At 39.0% G+C, this 17,207-nt stretch overlaps 1 protein-coding gene across 2 annotated transcripts in view; it reads right to left on the bottom strand.

Moving 5' to 3' along the window:
- Window positions 1-8,136: 8,136 nt before the first annotated feature.
- The window catches only part of Serpinb13 (serpin family B member 13), a 22,096-nt gene continuing 13,025 nt past the window's right edge, over window positions 8,137-17,207 (bottom strand). The window contains exons 4-8 of one of the 2 annotated variants that reach the window (XM_021174489.1): window positions 13,357-13,485; window positions 12,877-12,994; window positions 10,584-10,726; window positions 10,248-10,403; window positions 8,137-8,885 (exon numbers count right to left, since the gene is read on the bottom strand). In XM_021174489.1, the coding sequence (XP_021030148.1) occupies window positions 8,484-8,885; window positions 10,248-10,403; window positions 10,584-10,726; window positions 12,877-12,994; window positions 13,357-13,485 (948 nt within the window). In that variant the 3' untranslated portion in view covers window positions 8,137-8,483. The remainder of the gene's footprint in view (window positions 8,886-10,247; window positions 10,404-10,583; window positions 10,727-12,876; window positions 12,995-13,356; window positions 13,486-17,207) is intronic. The other variant, XM_021174487.1, reaches the window with a different exon arrangement.

Genomic DNA, 17,207 nt, shown 5'->3' with positions numbered 1-17,207 from the left:
AAGGATAAAAGAATCTCTGGTGGAATCACCATGCCTGACCTAAAGCTGTCCTACAGAGCAATTGTGATAAAAACTGCATGGTACTGGTATAGNGACAGACAAGTAGACCAATGCAATAGAATTGAATACCCAGAAATGAACCCACACACCTATGGTCACTTGATCTTTGACAAGGGAGCTAAAACTATCCAGTGGGGAAAAAAAAGACAGCATTTTCAACAAATGGTGCTTGTTCAACTGGAGGTCAACATGTAAAAGAATGCAAATTTATCCATTCTAATCCCCCTGTACAAAGCTCAAGTCCAAGTAGATCAAGAGCCTCCACTTAAAACCAGTTACACTGAAGCTACTAGAAGAGAAAGTGGCTGAATACCTCGAACATATGGATACAGGGGAAATTTTCCTGAACAGAAAATGAATGGCTGATGCTCTAAGATCAAGAAATGACAAATGGGACCTCATAAAACTGCAAAGTTTTTATCAGGCTAAGGACACTGTCAATAGAACAAAATGGAAACCAACAGATTGGGAAAAGTTCGTTACAAACCCTACATCCAATAGAAGGCTAATATCCAATATATACAAAGAACTCAAGAAGTTAGACTCCAGCGAATCAAATAATCCTAATTAAAAGTGTGGTACAGAGTTAAACAAAGAAATCTCAACTGAGGAATATTGAATGGCCAAGAAGCACCTAAAGAAAAGTTCAACATCCTTAGTCATCAGGAAATGGAAATCAAAACAAGATTCTACCTTACTCCAGTCAGAATGGCTAAGATCAAAAACTCAGGTGACAGCAGATGCTGGCAAGGATGTTGAGAAAGGAATACTCCTCTATTGTTGGTGGGATTGCAAGCTGGTACAACCAATCTAGAAATAAGTCTGGTGTTTCCTCAGAAATTTGGACATAGTACTACGTGAGGACCCAGCTATATCACTCCTGGGCATATACCCAGAAGATGTTCCAACTTGTAATGTGACACATGCTCCTCCCAGCCATATTTAAAATAGCCAAAAACTGGAAAGAACTCAGATGTCCCTCAACAGAGGAATGGATACAGAAAATATGTCACATTTACACAATGGAATACTACTCAGCTATTAAAAAGAATGATTTCATGAAATTCGCAGGCAAATGGATGGTACTTGAAAATATCATCTTGAGTTAGGTAACCCAGTCACAAAAGAACACAAATGGTATGCACTCACTGATAAATGTATATTAGCCCAAAAGTTCAGAATATCCAAGATACAATTCCAGACCATACAAAGCTCAAGAAGAAGGAAGACCAAAACATGGATCCTTCAGTACTTCTTTGAAGGGGGAACAAAATGTTCACAGGAGGAAATAAGGAGACAAACTGTGGAACAGAGACTAAAAGAAAGGCTATCCAGTAACTTCCCCACCTGGGGATCCATTCCACATTCAGTTGCCAATCCTGGACACTACTGTGGATGCCAGGAAATGCTTGCTGATCGGAAAGCAGTATGACTGTCTCCTGAAAGGTTCTGCCAGAACAGGACATATACAGAGGTGGATCCTCGCAGGAAACCATTGGATTGAGCATGGGCTCCCCAGTGGAGGAATTGGAGAAGAGACCGAGGGAACTGATAGGGTTTGCAGCCCCGTGCGGGGAGCAATAATATCAAGTAGCCAGACCCCCTGGAGCTCCCAGCGACTGGACCACCAACCAAATAGTACACATCGAGGGGCCCATGGCTCCGGCCACATATGTGGCAGAGGATGGCCTTATGGAAGGAGCGGCCCTTGGACCTGAGGAGGTTCAATGCCCCAGTGTAGGGGAATGCCAGGGCTGGAAGGCAGGAGTGGATGGATGGGGGGGGGGCGGTACCCTCAGAGAGGCAGGGGGAGGGTAGATTGGATAGGGAGTTTCGGGAGGGGAGACCAGTAAAGGGGATAATATTTGAAATGTAAATAAAGAAAATATCTAATAAAAAAAGTGAGAAAGAACTACTTTCTCAGCTTCAAAAAAAACAAAACAAAAAATAAGAATATATATTTTATATGCATACACTATCAAATTTTCATTATCCATTCATCTGTTGATGGACAGCTAAGTTGATACCAATTCTTCACTATAGTGAAATAAGCAGAAGAATACATGAGGGTACAAGCAGCTTAATGAAATGGCATGGTGTTCTCTTCAAAGCTAGTAAGGGAATTTCACTCAAGCCAATTCTATGATGTCTAAACAATATTTTAAAAACCTGTGTAATTGAAGAATCTATCCCACTCTGGTAGTTTCTTTATTTTAAAAGCCATTAATTCAGGATGTTAATTACATTTGCAAAATCCCTCCTCAGCAATACCTAGTATTGGCAACACCTAGATAATCACCTTCCTGTATAACTGGAAAATGTGGGTATACCCAAGGGGACTTGAACTTGAAAGTCCATCTTAAAATACTGCCTCCCACAGGGATGAAGCAATGGTGGTTTTACATGTCACTATAAATGTAACATGATAATTAAGGGGCAGTAGTGGGAATGTTATGCAATATAGTCTACTGTATTTTCAACTCTAAAATAATCTAAGATAAATAAAATGTTTATATTCTAAATTTTGTTTCAAAACCCCACAATACCACTTAATTATGTTTCCTTCCTGCAAGTCAAACTAACAGAATTACTAAACTCAATTATCAGAGCAAATAAGAAAGCAAAGAGGATAGTGGAGACCGTCTTCAAGGGGGCACATGAAAGAGAAATGTAAAAATTGGTACTTATTGGACACTTATTAATTTCTAAGCATTTTCTGAAGCCCTTTTGTATGAGTTACCTTTCTTTTTACTGAGACAAAATGCCTGTTACAAACCATTAAAAGGAAGAAGGGTTTGTGTTCCCTTACAATTGGAAGGCAAAGACCATTGTGGTAGGGAAGGCATTGCATCAGGAGTATCAGAGCTCACAGTCAGGGTGTAAACTGTAGAAAGGAACAGGCACTGCCTATCCAGCCTCAAATCCTACCACCAACAAATGACTCCTTCCAGTAAGACACTGTCTAAAAGTTCCACCCCTTCCAAAACAATACCAGTACTTGGGGATGAAGTGTTCAAACGCAGTGCCTTATGGAAAACATTTTAGACTTAAATTGCAATCTGTATTATTTAAACTCCAAAACAATTTCATATGCTATTATTTTTAGAGTGATTTACATTCTATGGATTATAAATTGTGGCATACTAGGTGGTATGGCATTTGGTAAATGGTAGAATTTGAAATCAGACTTCGGTAATGAGCTTCTGGAATCTTCCTTTGGAAGCATATCTTCAGTCATAATCCTCCCATTCCACAGCACCCCATTCCTTCAGTCACTCTGCCCCTTTCTCAGAAGGAAATAACTGTAAATAATGCAATATGGCCAGCCATTTACATTTGACCTGAAAACTTCTCTAAATGTTACTCATCACCACTCAAACCAAGACACGTTGTTTTAAATCAACTTGCAGAAAGAGCACTTGATTCTCAGAGACCATGGGACTTATTTTACTCTATGAATCTCAGAGATCATTTTAATTAGTTTATGTTCCTTCACAAACATAAAGTTGGATCGATTTAACTGAAACCTTTCTAATATTGTTATCCATAAAGTTGGGTTGATTACACTGAAACCTTTCTAAATAAAGCTATTTGGTTTTTAGCAGAAGGCATCTGAAAAAAAATACTTAATATTTACAATGAGAAATTATTAGGAAATGAAGAATAAGATATAGTTGTTAGCCTCAAAAGTATACTATTTCATCAAGGGGTAAATGTACAATTAACTAANCTGTGTTCTAGGAGATAAAAGAGCAAACAATTATGCACCAATGAAGAAGGAATAATTCTAGTGGTGTACATGGGGGATCGGGCAAGAACACTTCAAGCTGTGTACACGGGGGATCAGGCAGGGGCACTTCCAGCTCTGTACACAGGGAATCAGGCAGGGGCACTTCTAGCTGTGTACATGGGGGATCGGGCAGGGGCACTTCTGGGAAATTTCACTAAGTAACATCTAGGTAGTGAACTCCCTCGGTTGTCTATCCAATTCAAACAAAACTATTTGGAAGATGTGAAGTATGCAATGCATAAATTGTCTTCAATGAAATTGAGAGTCAGTTTTCATTTGAAAACACTACTTAACTAGTAAATATTTGGGGTTTAATTCTACAACAACTTACTGCTTTCCCTCTGGTTTATGCCAAGTGAAAAATATGAGCTGAGATTTTTATTCTCTAAATGATTTAACTCTGCCATCAATGCTGCTAATTCCTACAAGTGATTCTGCTTTCTATTCATCATTCTTTTTTAAAATTTTTATTAGATATTTTCTTAATTTACAGTTCAAATGCTATCCCAAAAGTCCCCTATACCCTCCCCCAGCCCTGTTCCCTCTATTCATCATTCAAAGCAGCTAGACTTCAGCTACCTCCCAGAACAGTCACACATTGTCAGGATTAACCTAGGGGATATCATATATTCCTCAAAATTCCTTCAATACCAGTATATACAATGATGAGAAAAAAACAAGTATAGTTTAAGCCAACATTTCTGTGTTCCACCTAAAAGAGTCCAGTGAAAGAAAGCTTCTTTCCCATGATCTTCACATGAATTCCCAATCCCCATGCCCACCTGAAGTAGACTTTTCGTAGATTGGCCACAATGATCAACTAGACCATTTGAGAGCCTTGCTATGATTATAGCAGCTTTACCAGATTAGCACCAGCTGGCAGCCATGTAGTGTGTAGCAAGAAGCTCTCTGCTATTGTCAAATAGTATGCTGCCAAACAATGTGACTTGGGGTTTCCATCACCTTTCTTACAACTTTCAGACATGTTGAACGTCCATTGAACATACTTGGGAACTCAAATAAGGAGAGCCCAAATATAAAAATGGGTGTAGAGTGGAAAAAAACCCTTATGTGTAGCTAACTTATGGGAAACATTGATCAACACCCAGGATGGCAACTGTAGCTAGCAACACTTATTCCATCTGTTTCCTTGTTGGCCTGTCCCTATTGCATTTTGAGTCACTATACTTCTTACAGTCTGATTAATAGTGATGATGAATCATCCCCTCTCTTTCTTCTCTGCCTTTTTATTAGGCTGAGAAGAGGTGGCCATATGAACAAGAGAAGCAGCAGAGCTGGTTTCGCCTTCTCATCCCCTGCCAGAAAAGATGTCTGGTAGCAATTGCTCAGGACCTTATGTAAGTGGAACATTCGTTCCTTACAGACTTATATGCAAATCCACCAACAGGTAGTACTTAACTGCATCCAATAGAATAATAAGGATACATATGATGATCAAGTGTGTGCTTTATTTAATACCCAATGTACATGTCCATTTAAAAAAAAGAAAAGAAAAGGATGCTTTACAAAAACATCCTGAAAATCCCCATGAATCAGGAATGGAAAAGGATGTAATAAGGAACATCTAGAAAAGTAAGCTTTAGTCTGCGACACCCGCATGAAACCAATTAGAACAACTCAGGATGCAGGGGATATCAACATGGAAGAACCAAAACAGTGTGTGAAAATGTCATAAATACGCAAGTTAAGAGTAAACAATCAGAGATGAAATTAAGACAGTGTCACCTCTGACGGCATCGGAAAGTCAAAGCAAGGTCAACAGAAGAAGGCTATGTGCTGAATGCACATATTTCTCACATATAAATATTTTCAAAGAAATGAAATGGCTAAATAATTGAGGAGCTGTTTCACATCAGTGGGTGAGAAGACTCAGTACAGTCAAACAGCGGCATAAATCACCAAAACAGAACTGAGAGCACAGATGCAAAAATGTATACTTTTAATCAGTTGAGTTTTTAAAAATAAAGATGCCAAGAAAATTTTACATCACTGTGATTACATTTTTTTTAAATGAACAGTTTTATATCAATGTGCAATAAATAAGTAAACTAGACTGAGGCTCCAACCTCACACACACACACACACACACACACAAAACACACATACAGAGACTGCAAATGGACTGTTGATGTATATGGAAGAACCAAAATCACAAAACTTGTAGAATAAAACAAAATGAAGTGTTCTTTGTGTAGGAAAGGAGATCTTAGATGTGATACCAAAAGTGTAGTCTCAAGTAATAATATTGATGAGCTAGCCTCTGATCATAGCTTACAGGATGGAACTACAGGTCAAGCATGGTGGCACATACCTTTAATCCAAGTACACAATGAGTCATGAACAGCCAGGGCTATGGAGAAAGACCATATCTTAAAACAGAAAGAAAGGAAGGAAGTGATGAAGTAAGAGAGGGAGGGAGGGAGGGATGGAATCACGAGGGAGGAATGGAGAAAAGAAGGAAAGAAGAAAGGGAAGGAAACTCTAGTAAGATACAATGCCACATTCAGTAGAATATACTTGTTAAATTTTAAATATTATAATAAATATTGACAAAGATGTAGAGAAACTAATTAGTTTTGGTTTTGGTTTTTTAGATAGTATCCTACAGGCCTGGAACTTGGTCTTAGATCAGACCGACCTCCTCTCTCAGATAATCTCTGCCTTCCTCAGTGCTGAAACTAAAGCTGTGCACCACCACACCCAGAATAAATCTATTATACTTTGCTGCAGGGTTGTAAAGTAGGGCAATTCAAAATTTTCTCAAAATGGTAACCATAAAGATGGCATGTGGCCCAGCATAATCCAAGAGACATGGAAAAATATCCATGAATAACAAACTTACACACACAATTATTCATAATGGCTAATAAGTCAAAGGTAAATATTTATCAACTGATAATTGCCTAAACAAAATCTGATACATCTGTTCATGGAATAGTAAACATAATAAAACTGAGCACTGATAGGTGAAAAGACTTGGATGAATCTTAAATCACTGTGGTAAGTAAAAAAGAATCAGATAGCAAACAATCACCTGTTATACAGTGTTGCTTGTGTTAGGTATTCAGACAGAAAAATCCATAGACCAGACACCGAATAATGGTTTCCATTAGTTAATGGACAAAAGGATGAGAAGTCACTGTTAATGGGTTTGGAGGTTATTTCTGAAACATTAAAAATCAGTGAATTCATAACTTGTGTAATGATAGCTCAAGAAAAACAAATGTTCAAAACATCAGCCATGTGAACTTACTAAAACCTGATAAAACTGAACCCTGAACTATGTCTAAAGTGCAGTGTCAACAAAACACATAGAGCTTTTCAAATGCCATTCTAAGAAAACGTCATCTCATTACCAATAAACATGCCAACGTGAACTGGGGGAAGCCTATGGTCTCAAACCAAAAGAACTACAAAAGATGGCTGAGAGTGGGAGGAATAGTCTTCCCCAGGGAATGCACACCAGCGGGCTCCCCAATACCAAACGATCAGCCCTGAAACCACACATATGACTGACCGGACAGACTGAGCAGATTATGTTTCGGAATGTATATACATGTGGATATGTGTATGTAACAATTAATGAAAAAGAATGTCACAGATTTGAAACAGAAAAAGAGGAGTATATGAGAGGGCTTGAAGAGAACAAGAACTATTGTAGGTATATTATAGTCTGAAAAATAAAGAAGAAAAGATTAAAAAGAAATGTCATCTGACTGTAGCCATTCCACACTCAAGAATCCAAAACAAAAATTAAAGAAAGAAAAAAGCTGCTCTTCTAAGGCACAGTCCAAAAATTTACTTTCCAAAGGTCAAAAGAATTATAGGGTTTAAGCCGGGAGGTGGTGGCGCACGCCTTTAATCCCAGCACTTGGGAGGCAGAGGCAGACGGATTTCTGAGTTCGAAGCCAGCCTGGTCTACAAAGTGAGTTCCAGGACAGCCAGGGCTATACAGAGAAACCCTGTCTCGAAAAAACCAAAAAAAAAAAAAAAGAATTATAGGGTTAGAATATTGATCAGGTACACTTACAGTCACAATTATTTCTAGTACCAAAATGTTTCTAAAACTGACAGTGGGGGATAGACTGTCAGAATGGAGGACAAAACCAAGGAAATCTCTCTGACTGGCATACTTAGTTAATTTGTTCTGGCATTTAACGTCTGTATTCCACTGGAATGTTTCTAAATTATTTCCTGAATAATTTAGAAACATTCCTGAATACAGGTCCTCAGGACCTAACGGGAAAGGAAAAAAGAAACACATTAGCTAGTAAATTGTTGTTTTATTTTACTATGCCTTACAAAATGCCAAGATAATAGAAGTGTATGAATCCTAAAGTCTTCCATAACTCTTCATTTAAAAAACAAAAAACAAAAAACAAAACCTCCTCCCTCAGGGCATGACAACTTTTGAAGGAAAATAAGGTAAGAACTGATCTTAAGCTCACTGGCCTCCTGAGTGGTGCACACATGATTGAGATTAACTTTTAAACAAATTAAGAAAACGTGCTATTGCTACCATTGTGCAAAGGACTTTGAAGCACAAATATGAACCCCATGGTCTGTCAACCCTGAGTGCTACTTAGTGCTCTAATGTTTCAGTTTGACTATCTTAGGGAGAAGAAAACTTGCCGAAAAAGAGAATGCTGTCAGACTCTCTGTGTCTGATGAAGAACAAGAATGGATGGTTACAGTGCACGAGTTCACAGCTTGCAGCTGACGAGACCTTGAGGCCCACTCCAGTGCCTGCAGTGGCCTCAACGCCTTCCTCTGTTACCACCAGGAACGATCTGTGCAGGAAATTCTGGGCATGTAGCCCAGAGCGCGCCGACATTCCTGAGTAGTCGGCATGCTCGCTGAAGGCACTGTGAATGCCCACAGCTTCCAGCACGGGTTCCAGATCATAGCTCTCCTCCACCTGCAAGCGGGGCAGGCGCAGGTCCACCCTCCTGTGCTCCAGGTGTCCGGGGCTGGTCCACTCCACCAACTTCTCAGGAGACATTTTATCCATTATCTACAGTTGGAAAAGGGTTCAAGAACATTTTAGAATCCACATAACCATCTTGAGCCAGCCAGAAAGCATGACTCTTAGAAATAAATGCAGACCATCCATTTCACTCTACTGTCTACATAAAAGACTATTGTCTCATAGTCTCTATTTTCCTGTCTTATATTTATCTGTCTATAGCATGAAGTGAATTTTTCAAACAAGAAATTTCAAAATCTACATTTCCATTTCTGCTCTCCTCTAGTTTCTCTATATGTGTGAACACATGCAATCACAGGAGATATCTACTTTTTATGTATTTAACTTTTTACACTATAAGTCTCCTGTAAACTGATAAAGTTACATAATACTTCTGTCAAGTCCCTAAGTGTTAGACAACAGTCAACATTATTTACTCCCCTTAAAGACATCTAATATGTATGAAGCATCCTAACAATTGTTGATAAAATCTGTAGATAGAAATTTAACAATTACTATAAATTTCAAATTAGGCACCCTAGAGTAATTCAACATTGAAAGTGAAATTGCTGATATGACTAACAAGGTCAGTTTTCAGCTTCTAAACCACTTCTTTAGAGTGATACCCAGAAAGGGGTGTGTGTGTGTGTGTGTGTGTGTGTGTGTGTGTGTGTGCATGTGTATGTGTGTGTAAAGCTCCAATGCATGTCCCATGTTGTTCCACAATATTATTCAACTTACAAAGCTAGCAACCTTCCATAGCACATATTAAATTCAATGAGTGCTTTCTATGCCCTCCACACGCCAGGCTGCACTTCCCTAGTCATAGAAAAAAAATGTCACATATTAAGCCCCAGAAGCTAATCTAATAGATGAGAATACTGAGTAACAAGGAAGTCTGGGAGACTTACGTTTGGAAAATAACTTATAGAATAAGTATTTGGACCTACACCTTCCTGGTGTCCAAAACACAAAACACTAGCCTTGACACTGTTTTGAAAAAGAAGGGAGTTGAACCTAAATCAAAAATAAGGATCAAAAGAAATCTTAAATTCAAAATCTGCATGCAAAATCTCTGTATTCACAGACATACAGTTTTCCAGGCGAAATGTTCATAGGCATTGATTACTCCTCAAAAGGCTAGAGAGACCCTTCAGAACCCCCCAATACAACTTAAAATATTCATTTAGTTTATCTCAATACAATTCCATAATAGTTATTCTCAATAAGTCTATTCTTTGACAGAGATGATCTGGTAGCCACTTCACAAAATGAGAAATACTTCCAAAATGACACAGCGAGGCATCAAATGTTCAGAAGCCTTGTTCCCAGGTTCCCTGGGTACAAGGGATGCAACACAGAGTGATAGAAAATGGTATAGACCAGGAGATGCATAGGTTTATGGTTTACCTTATCCAGACCATCTATGTCATTGGGCAGAAGCACAAACATGCTGATATCATTGTTTTTATATGGAATCCCCACAATTTTCGCCTGCAGGTCCTCTAAGAAGGTGAAGTTGAAGGAGCTGCACAGAGCCATCATCTGCACAGGTTTACTTAGGTTCTTCAACAGATAAACAGAAACAAAGTTGTTAAAAATCAAAGTCATATGGCACCCAAGTAACCCATGGAAATAATACAACCTCAAGCAGTGGCAAAAGTCTGAGTAACTGAATAATCACTTGGCCAAATAACATTAGACTGTACATGTCAGATATAAGCAGACATATATAAAGTACCATACCTTATTCAGCCAGAAGTCCTCCTCCTTGGTGTGTTCTTTCTTAAATTCTCTGTCCCACAGGCCTTTAAAATAAACTGTATTTATTAGCACCAGCTTGGTGGAGCTGTTCAAAGAGCCTTCTGGAAACAGGTCCTTGACTTTTACTGGGGGAAAAAAGGAACAGAGAAGACTGGTTTGTCCTGCAAATCATGAACTGTGTGTGTGGCTGCTGTGGATATGGGCGGACTTGGCTAGTCATTAACACAGTAGCCAAGTGAACACCTGAGGGGCCTTGCTCACCAAGGGTCAGTGGGGACTTTCTCATACTGTCTGTTTCCATAGAGTTGTACTTATTACCAACTGAGGCAACTTATTTATACTCTTTCTGTACCTCAGTTTCCACACTTATAAAATAAAAACATGACCTGCTTCATGGGGTTGTTGAAATGAATAAATGGATTAGTAAGTGTGGACCTGTGTTCACTACCTGGCATGTCCTATTCACTCAGTTTTGGCTATTTATTCTTACCTTTTGAATAGAGTCCTCACAGCTATCATTTAGAAGTTACTTGTTTTGTTTTGTTTTGTTTTAACAATTTGTGGTATATACTTGAGATTGGGTGCTTGCCTGTGTACCACAAAGTCCAACATCAGATTGTCTTCCACTATCACACTTCACCTCGACAGGGATGTTTTCTGAAGATGGATCTTAGCACTTCAAGTAAGCTAGCTGGCTAGCAAGTGTCTACCTCTCTCCACCCTGCAACCCACAATGCTAGTTACAGATACACCCCCGCTATCCTCAGCTTTGGCATGGGTTCTGCAGATCTGAACCCTGCTATTTCTGCTCTGTTGGTGTCTTCTCAGCCTCAGAAATTTACATTTTGGATTCTTGTTCAGTTCTCACCATACCAGATACTGGAAAAAAAAATCTGTTCAGCTGACTTTTCAGCATAACCCTATTTTCTGATTGCTTTAATTTTCTTTAGATAAAATACAAAGAAAAATATTCACTGATAGGATAGATTTCATTAATAGAGGTAATAGAAAATAGAAGATATTACTTATTGCTCCCCAAAGAGTATTTCCATCTTAATGTTTCTTATATGCTTGATTTATTTTTTATTAGATATTTTCTTCATTTACATTTCCAATGCTATCCCAAAAGTCCCCCATACCCTCCCCCCTCCCCTACCCACCCACTCCCACTTCTTGGCCCTGGCGTTCCCCTGTACTGGGGCATATAAAGTTTGCAAGTCCAATGGGCCTCTCCACTAATGGCCGACTAAGCCATCTTCTGATACATATGTAGCTAGAGACACGAGCTCTGGGGGGTACTGGTTAGTTCATATTGTTGTTCCACCTATAGGGTTGCAGATTCCCCCAGCTTCTTGGGTACTTTTTCTAGCTCCTCCATTTGGGGCCCTGTGATCCATCCAATAACTGACTGTGAGCATCCACTTCTGTGTTTGCTAGGCCCTGGCATAGCCTCACAAGAGACAGCTATATCTAGGTCCTTTCAGCAAAATTTGCTAGTGTATGCAATGATGTCAGCGTTTGGAGGCTGATTATGGGATGGATCCCCAGGAATGGCAGTCTCTAGATGGTGCATCGTTTGGTCTCAGCTCCAAACTTTGTCTTTGTAACTCCTTCCATGGGTGTTTTGTTCCCAATTCTAAGAAGGGACAAAGTGTCCACAGTTTGGTTTTCATTCTTCCTGAGTTTCATGTGTTTTGCAAATTGTATCTTATATCTTGGGTATTCTAATGGGATAAGAAGAGAAGGACGGGGAGGGATTCTCAAATCTTCTACTGTGGAAAGTTCTGAAAGTTTAATAATTCCTACAAGATTCCCAAGTGTGAAAGAGACCCAAGTGACCCTAGCTGTAGGCAGCAGATGGGTCCTGGCAGAAGAGCTGTATGAACTTCTCTTAACAATGCAAGTGGAAACCCTCTATGCCATTTGCACTGAGGGTCCCAGACTCAGAAAGAAAGAAAGTCTGTGGTACAATGAATAAGCTAACGGTGAGCATGAGCATGGCACCATCCCTAAGACTGCAAAGGTAGTGTGAGTCACAGCCTGTGCAAACAATTCCCCACAGTTTCGTCTCTCCACGAATACAGAGGCCATTCCCCCCTATGCGGCACCCTAGATAAACTTTATGCTGATTCTTGACTGTACAATTCTGCCAAACCCATCTCTAGCTCCTCCCAAAGCTCAACCATCTGGCATCTGTGTTGCATCAAGCCCAAGGCTTTGGTCACAGCCAGTGTTCAAAAAGTGTTTCTTGGTGAAAACCCAATTCATACTCTACCATTTGTTTGGCTTTCAACCCAGGAATTAATCTTCTTTCGACTTTCATCTGCAGCATTTACAAAATCAACAGGCTCCAGAGATGCATGGTAATATTTTTCAACATAATCTATGTATTTCTTTAGGAAAGAAATAGAAAGAGATTGAAGGATTTACTTATTAAGCACAAATGCTTTTTAACTAAATGTGTCTGTCCGTTAGGAGAACTAATCTCAAAACCTGGACTTTTAGATCCTGAGAAAAATATTTCTCATTACCTCTTCCATGCATGGTCATGCAGATACAATTAAAGAAAAAACCAGGTACAGACTCAGAAGACTAAGAAAGGAACTGCTTGTCTGGAAAGCAGACTAGACGACTAGTGAGATAGTCCCATGGCAAGCAGCCAACATGGCAGCATAGCCCCAGAACTCAGTGCTAACAGGGATACTGGCCATTTGTTGGTACCACATATAGATGTGGCAAACAACGCAAAACTTACTTGAAGGAAGAGGTATGTTTTTTCTCCGAACAGCCTGTTGCTTATGACCAGGTCATAATCATTAGAAAATTTGCTTATTTCAGTCAACAGCTTTTGGAGTTGATGATGTATTTCTTCACTCTTCTCGATCTTCAAAATCAAGACAAAAAAACTCAGTGAGTTATCTTGGCAGAGGCAAGTCTAGATTCTGGTTAAAAAAGGATCTGACTATAGTCCTTCCTCTGGGGAACAAATTTGAAAGAAGAATAGCGATGTCCATTGGTCCCCAGATGCCATTTGACTTTCTGCCAAGTCAGATGCAAGCCATAACCAATCTCAGCTTCATAAAGCCGCTTTCTCCACCAGCCCCAATGCCACAGATCTGTCTTTTCTGATCCATTTTGCACTTTGGGTCTGAAATGTAACTGTGTACTAAGTGTTTCCTGCATTTGTTTTATCTATTTATAGATGCTAAATATTTGACAAGGGTAAATAATTCCCCAGATAATCCCTCTCCACTAAAACTTGGATATTTCTGATTTAAATAGTGGATAATAAAGGTGATTCTTGATGGAGTAAATCATCCTTTATCAGAGCTACAAACTTGACTAAAATGAAATTTTTCCCTATTTTTGGTTTTTGGTTTTTTTGGTTTTTTTGAAAAAAAAATCAAAGTCTTCTGGATATCTTCTATAGGATGTACCATGTTTCTAATTGTAGTATAGTGTAGGCATTGCATGGCACATTGAGTGAACCAAAACACTCCATTAGAACAGAGCCGAGCATCATCTCAGCCTATTAAGTGGACTCTCATTGTCTTAATTCACAGAGGATATAAGGAGTTACAGCTTAGTTTGAGAGTGAGCAATCCATTTCTGATTCCACACAAGAACTGAAAAGCCATTTTCTTGTGCAATACAATGCCTAAATGTTTATTTAATTCACTATTGTATCTCTTATTTTCATCGCTCAAGCTCCAACTGCCTATAACAGTTCTAGAAAAAGTAACAGCTGAATTTTGCAAATAATAACTATTTGAAGGCATTTAAATTGAAAATGTGTGTCCACACTTTTCTGGCAGTGTCTGCAGAGTTGAATTTAACATTTGTTGCCTCCTTCCTGTTAGGAAACTTTAAGTGGCTAACAATCAGTTGTTGATAGCTTCAGTTGATTGGGACATGCAGTGAACCAGTCAATGTATCACACCCTCTGGGATTTAAGAGCTTAATGTTCATTCATTTTCTCATTGAGCCATTTGTGACTAAGCTGACCTAAAAATAATTGAAGAGAAGAAAAGCCTGTTTTCAAACAGGTTTGGAAGTTTTAGTTTACACTATCTTGGTATCCTAGGAGGTCACAACCAATAACATTAAAGTGGTCTAAAGTTGGTAAAAATCACAAAATCTTATCCCAGAAGTAAGAAAGATATCCTCATCACATCACAGGCTTCATTGCTTCCCCAAGATGATTAACCACCTGTAGAATTGTGTTCCAAAATCTAACTACATCAGTCCTCGATGTAACCCCAAGATCATCAACCATCATTTTCCAAAATTATAAACTGTTAACAAACAAGTCCCAAATCAAAACTCATGGGGAAATAATAACAACTACAACAGAGACACAGAAATTTAGATGTTCACATGAGCATCTTCAGATATTCACGTTACTCTATGGACAGAAAAAACCATTATCATGCATGGAGGATCTCAGTCCTTGAAAACATGTTTAAAAGAAAACATCTCCAACAAATGGTGCTGGTAAACCAGATGCCTGCACACAGAAAAATACAAATAGATCAATACTTACCCCCCTGCACAAAACTCAAGTCCAAATGGATCAAAGACCTCAACATAAAGCCAGATACACTGAACCTGATAGAAGAGAACATGAGGAATAACCTTTAACGTATTGACACAGAAGACAACTTCCTGAACAGAACACCAAAAACTCAGACACTAAAGTCAACAATCAAAAAATGGGACCTTACTAAACTTAAAAGCTTCTGTAGGGGAAAAGACACCATGTGAAAAGGACAGACAGTAGCCTACAGGATGAGAAAAGTTCGTCACCAACCCTTTATCTGACAGAGGGCTGATATTTGAGTTATATAAAGAGCTCAAGAAACTAGATATTGTAAAAACTAAATAACCCAATTACAAAATGGAGTATAGATCCAAACAGAATTCTCAACAGAGGAATCTCTGATGGCCAAGAATCACTTAAAGAAATGTTTAACATCCTTCCTTAATCATCAGGGAAATGCAAATCAAAATGCCTCCAACATTCCATATTACACCTGTCAGAATGGCTAAGATCAAAACTAAAATGCCAGCTCATGGTCGCAAGTATGGGAAGCAAGGGAAACAATCCTCCATTGGTGTTAGGAGTACAAACTTGTACAGCTACTTTGTAAATCAATATGGGTTCCTCAGTAATTCCTTGGGAACCTACCTCTAGGTCCAGATTACCACTCTTAGGCTTATACTCAAAGGACATTTTATCTTACCACAAGGACACTTGCTCAGTTATGTTTATTACAGCTTTATTCTTAGTAGCCAGAAACTAGAAACATCTTAGGTGTTCCTTAACTGAAAAATGGATAAGGAAAATGTGCTACTGATTTATATGCCACTGATTTATATGCCACTGTGTATTTACACAGTGGCATATAAATCAGCTGTGAAAAATGACATCATGAAATGTGTAGGTAAATGAATAGAACTAGAAAACAATCATCCTGAGTATTGTTGACCCACACTCAGAAAGATAAATATGCCACGTATTTACTTATATTTGAATATTAGCCATTAAATAAATGATGACAAATTTATAATCCTACAGTCTGTAGACTGAGGAAGGTTAGGAAAGAAGGGACTAGGGAAAACATATGGATCTCCCTGGAAGAGGAAAGTACAGTAGACTCTACAAGTGGACTAGGTACTTCTTGGGGCAGGAAGATGGAGATCAGACAAGGGATAGGGAAATGGGGTTGAGGGAGGGAATGCAGAAAGAGAGAGATGGAATTGAAGAGCATTTGAGGGGTCCTGTAGAAAGCTAGTACAATGGAAACATCATAAATAAATGATAAAAATATTTTTTTTCTACTGAAGTCTGCTAATAATGAGGGAGACAGAGTCTCAACTGACCATCTCTTATCACCAAATAAGGCTTCCAGTGATGGACCTGGATTGCATTCACTTTAGTTTTTGGCTAAGGTTTTCCTATGGAAATCCCCAAACATTCTAAGCTGTTGTCAAGAGAATGGGTTGCTCTTTGAAAACTGACATCAGGGCCCCATTGCTGAGAACAGCATGTACCAACATGCAAACACTTTATGAATATGAAGAAGCCAAGCTGGTGCCTACATGGAACCTTCACTCCTACGCTGGAACGCCCTTGGTTTGGAAAAGTACTCTGCAGGCTTACAAAAGGGAAATGTAAACAGTAACCCAGAAAACCTTTGATCTGTCCTGCCTGCAACATATGCTAGGGCAATGGTGGCACAGACCTTCTGGAAAGTAGCCTATCAATGTCTGATTTGACTTAAGGCATCTCCACAAAATGATACTCACTCCTGAGACTTCTCATGTGACCAAGAACCTGAGACCTAGGGTACAACTAAATACTACTTACTGATCAAAAAACAATCATCAGAGAAATGCAAATCAAAACAACCCTAAGATTCCATCTAACACCAGTCAGAATGGCTAAGATCAAAAATTCAGGTGACAGCAGATGCTGGCGAGGATGTGGAGAAAGAGGAACACTCCTCCACTGTTGGTGGGATTGCAAGCTTGTACAACCACTCTGGAAATCAGTCTGGCGGTTTCTCAGAAAATTGGACATAGTACTACCGGAGGATCCCACAA

The sequence above is a fragment of the Mus caroli genome, chromosome 1, assembly GCF_900094665.2.
Source record: "Mus caroli chromosome 1, CAROLI_EIJ_v1.1, whole genome shotgun sequence".
Classification (NCBI taxonomy): Eukaryota; Metazoa; Chordata; class Mammalia; order Rodentia; family Muridae; genus Mus; species Mus caroli.
The sequence above is the reverse complement of the archived record's forward strand: the minus strand, read 5'-3'. Positions and strand labels throughout refer to the sequence as shown.